Source organism: Colobus angolensis, unplaced genomic scaffold, assembly GCF_000951035.1.
Source record: "Colobus angolensis palliatus isolate OR3802 unplaced genomic scaffold, Cang.pa_1.0 Scaffold47, whole genome shotgun sequence".
In the NCBI taxonomy this organism is placed as follows: Eukaryota; Metazoa; Chordata; class Mammalia; order Primates; family Cercopithecidae; genus Colobus; species Colobus angolensis.
The window spans coordinates 384,780-388,870 of NW_012118154.1; the positions used below are offsets into that span (position 1 = coordinate 384,780).

General features: G+C 56.3%; 1 protein-coding gene across 2 annotated transcripts in view; it reads right to left on the minus strand.

Annotated features, from left to right (window-relative positions):
- Window positions 1-4,091, minus strand: part of ALOX15 (arachidonate 15-lipoxygenase) — a 12,533-nt gene that overhangs the window by 5,769 nt on the left and 2,673 nt on the right. Inside the window, exons 3-9 of one of the 2 annotated variants that reach the window (XM_011958345.1) lie at window positions 3,768-3,969; window positions 3,389-3,470; window positions 3,188-3,310; window positions 2,919-3,022; window positions 2,558-2,718; window positions 1,445-1,588; window positions 137-346 (exon numbers count right to left, since the gene is read on the minus strand). In XM_011958345.1, the coding sequence (XP_011813735.1) occupies window positions 137-346; window positions 1,445-1,588; window positions 2,558-2,718; window positions 2,919-3,022; window positions 3,188-3,310; window positions 3,389-3,470; window positions 3,768-3,969 (1,026 nt within the window). The remainder of the gene's footprint in view (window positions 1-136; window positions 347-1,444; window positions 1,589-2,557; window positions 2,719-2,918; window positions 3,023-3,187; window positions 3,311-3,388; window positions 3,471-3,767; window positions 3,970-4,091) is intronic. The other variant, XM_011958346.1, reaches the window with a different exon arrangement.

Consider the following 4,091-nt stretch of genomic DNA (forward strand, 5'->3'; position numbering starts at 1 on the left):
TTCTCTGTTGCTCTTACATTGTCCATTCATTGTTTCTCTCCATGCCCTGAGCCCTCACAGAAAGGAAGCCTCCAGAGGTGGGAACGTGCCCTGGGGCAGAGAGTGGTAGGCAGGAGAGAAGGGGATAAGGTGTTACCTTGAAGATAGGATGTATGGACGGCAGGCACCTCATGGTGGCCACAGCAATGACCTCAGCCATCAAGTGTCCCCTCAGAAGATGAGACTGCAGCTCATGGAGCTGGAAGTCAGAGCTGCGCACCCAGCATTTGGCCAGAAGCCAGACCATTGGAGGATCCGTGGGCAAAAAAAGTGGAGGTGGCGGGGATCCTGTGCTTGGCAGTTGGAGCTGGAGCAGGGACAAGGTGTGGGGAGAGAAGGCATGAGTGCCGGGTGCTCAGCAATCCGACCCCCACCCCCCCTTGCATGTTAACCTCGCCCTTCATCCTCCAAACGTGTTTCACTTTCCCCATCTCATTGCTCCCACTCCCCTCCCCTTCCTACCCGCTCGGTGCATTAGCACCCTGCAAGCTGCTTTGCCTCCAGCATTCTGCAGAAACTGCTCTTCTGGTGCCTCCTCCAGCCTCCACTTCCCCTTTCAAACCACCTGCTTCCTTCATCCCACGCTGGTTTTCGAAATCTAATCTTTTAGCCCCACTCCTACACAAATGACTAAATCTCTCGTTCTCAGCTGCCTGCTGGACAATTTAAATGTCTTCCATTACCTCAACATTGGCCAGACAAAAGTCTACCTGGGCACCCTGTTCTCTTTATTGGTGCTATTTCTGCAGGCACCTGGCCTGGCTCCCCTTTCCCCTCTCCTTGATCTCCCTCTGCACTGACATCCACCTGTCCTCTCCATCCCGACGATCACCACCCACATCCGAGCTCCCCTCCTCCTGGGGTCAGTGCTGGGGCACATTGCCCCAGCCCCTGTTTCTAGCATCTCCCTCTCCAACCCACCCTAAACACCACTGCCCACACCGCGTGCCCATAGCACGTTTCATCACAGCCTTCTCCAGCTTCCCACCTCATATTCCTTAGCCTGGCTTAGTCTGGCCCCAGTCCAACAGCCCCCTAGGAGTCTCCTGACTCCTCTACCTCAGCCTCTGCCCACTCTGTCTTGCCACTGAGGACTGGTCCTTTCTCTCCCTCCTGCTTGTCTGAGACCTGGCCCTCCTCCAAGGCTCATGACATCCCACCTCCCCTGACCCCTCCTGGGCTGTCTCTGTCCACTTCCTCAGTCCTGGAGCTTCTGCAGACTGGCCCCAAGTGTCTCTCCAGCTACACTGCAGGGCCTTCGAATCAGAGACTTGGCGCATTTTCTCCTTTGGTTTCTCCCGGTGCCTTAGCCCAGTGCCTTTGCAGATGGTGCTCAGTGAATTTCAATAAGGGGCTGGAGCTAAGAAAGCTGGAGACTGGGAGCAGAAATCCTGAGTCCTCTCACCTGGATGACCATGGGCAAGAGTTTCCCATCAGGCTGCAGTTTCAGCATGACCAGAGGGGCAGCCAGGTACTGCTGGCTACAGAGAATGACGTTGGCCTTGATCCCATCCAGCAGGGAGAAGTCAGCTTCAAACAGGGTGCCTCCCTGGGGGGGAGAAGAGGTCAAGGACTGCTATCAGCATAAAGCATCTTCTTCCTACTCTGATTCCTCCAAGGGGGAAGAGAGAGAGAGAGAGGAGCTAACTTGTCTCCATCACCTACTTTGTTCCAGGTAATGGATCATGTGCTTATTGCCTCATATCATTTTTTTTGTTGTTGCTTTGAATCAGGGTCTTACTCTGTTGCCCAGGCTGGAGTGCAGTGGCAGGATCACCACGGCTCACTGCAGCCTTGACTTCCTTAGGCCCAGGTGATCCTCCCACCTCAGCCTCCCAAATGGCTGGGACTACACGTGCATGCCACTACACCAAAAATTACAGATGCTAATTTTTGTGCTTTTGTAGAGATAGGGTTTCTCCATGTTGCCTAGGCTGGCCTCCAACTTCTGGGCTCAGGTGATCCTCCTGCAGACTCCCGAAGTGCTGGGATTACAGGTGTGAGCTACTGAGCTCAGCCTTATAACACCTAGTTGAATGAGCCTTGATTTTACAGAAGACGAAATAGATAATCAGAGAGGCTGGATGCTTTGCCTGAGGTCACACAGCTTACAAATAGCAGAACCAGGATTCACATCCAAGCCTATCTGCCTTGTAATCCCATGAATTTCCTCTCTGTTGTTCCATGTCGCCTCCTGATTAACAGGCACAGCACTCTGACCCTGATTCTCTTACTCTGCACTCCCTAAATCCCTAGCACCAAGGGCCAGTCACATTTCTTCATTTGACCCTGTTTCTATCAGCCATTCCACCTTGCACGCCCTCCCTCCGCAGCTACTCTCGTGTGGGAAGGAGGCCGAGCAGCTGAGCTTCTCCAGGATCCCTCAGGACCTCTCCTGCAGAATCCCTCCTTGCTGGCTGGCAGCAAGCCAGGCCCACAGTGGGTCCCGCATCAGCATCATTGACACTAGCCCACTTCACTTCACTGTTGAGCCTCCTCAGGGCTCTGATGTCCCTACCTTCAGCTCCTTCTCCAGCTGGGCCTGCAGTTCCTCCATGCCTGGAGGAAACACGAGGCGGGCAGGAAGGCGAACAGAGCGTCTCAGCACCATGGGGTTGGCGCCATTAAGAAACTGGTACCCAAATAAGGCATCTTCCTTCCAGGAGTCCCGCACGCGCTCTGGGGAAGGCAATTGTTTAGCAAGTTGTGGGATCTGAGCTCTTGGTCCTTCCAACCCCACCAACCATGCCCCCTTGACTCCAGCCCACCAGCGGGACCCAAGTCTCTGGTCTCCCCATGCTGTCTCTTCCAATTCCCCTGGGTTGGGTAGGATCTGTGGGTAAGGGTCCTGGGAGACATACCGGGGAGGGGGGACTGACCTGCCAGCTTGCTCTGGCCACACCAGAAAATCCGGTTGAAGTCATCCAGATCCTTCCAGCAAGTCAAAACATTTAAAGAGTCTTTGATAGCAAGGTCGGCCAGCCTTCAGGGCAGGATGGGGCAAAGGGTTTGAGCATCATTCTGAGACTCCATCATGGCGACCACAGGCACTGATCTGGGGCCAGTTCAGTGCAGTGCAGCCCATAAGCCCCTTGGCTTCCACTAGACCAGGACACCTCCCTCTCACCCAGCCTGCCCTTGCTCTCACCCCTTGGCCAGCGAAACCTCAAAGTCAACTCTCTTGTCTTCCAGAAATCGCTCATCCACAGGGAGGTCACTTAGTTTCGTCCCAGCCACACTCAGAATTAACCCATCCTTCCAGTTCCCCCACCTGTGGGGCAGGAAGGAAATCAGGCGCGGGTGCTGGAAGCATCAGCAGCTCAGGTGGGGCCAGGGGAGAAGGGCTCACCGGTACAGCTTCCTTCTCTCTTCCAGCTCCTTTTCCCGGTGTTTCTGGAACAGGCCCTGAGGGTCTTCACCCACAGTGCGGCCTAGAAGGACAGAGGAGGGCTTGGCCAGTGACTTTTTCTGAGAGCCTCTTCTCGCCCCTGCCGGGAGAGCCTCATCACCCCATCCTTCTGTGTGGCTTCTCCCCCCTCAGCATCACACCCGTCCCCCAGGCTCCAGCCACTCTGTGCCAGCTGCAGCCACCGCCCCTTCGACACCCTCAAAGACCCCGGCGCTCCAGGTTCCAGCACTTCCATCCTGCGCTCTCTTCTCCACACGTGCATCCCCCCAGCTTCTCTCGCACCCCAGAGGCCTCCTGACAACCCCAGCCCCGCGCTCACCGGTGCCTTCGGGCAGGCTCAGGACGCCGTCGCCCTCCACCCAGCGGTAACAAGGGAACCTGACCTCGTCCCCGGCTCCGGGGCCCTGCACGGAGATCCAGTTGCAGAACCAAGCGTCCTCATGAAGGAGGTGCCATTTGCGCAGTTTCACAAACAGCAGCGGCCCCAGGTACTCCGGTACTTCCACCTTGATTTCTATCTCCTGCGGGCGACAGAAGAGGCTCAGCCCCGGTGGGGACGGGCGGGAGGGACACCCGGCTGATCCCCGCTCCCTCCAGAGCCCACACCCTTCCTTGGAGGCTCTGAGAGGAGGAGACGTATCAG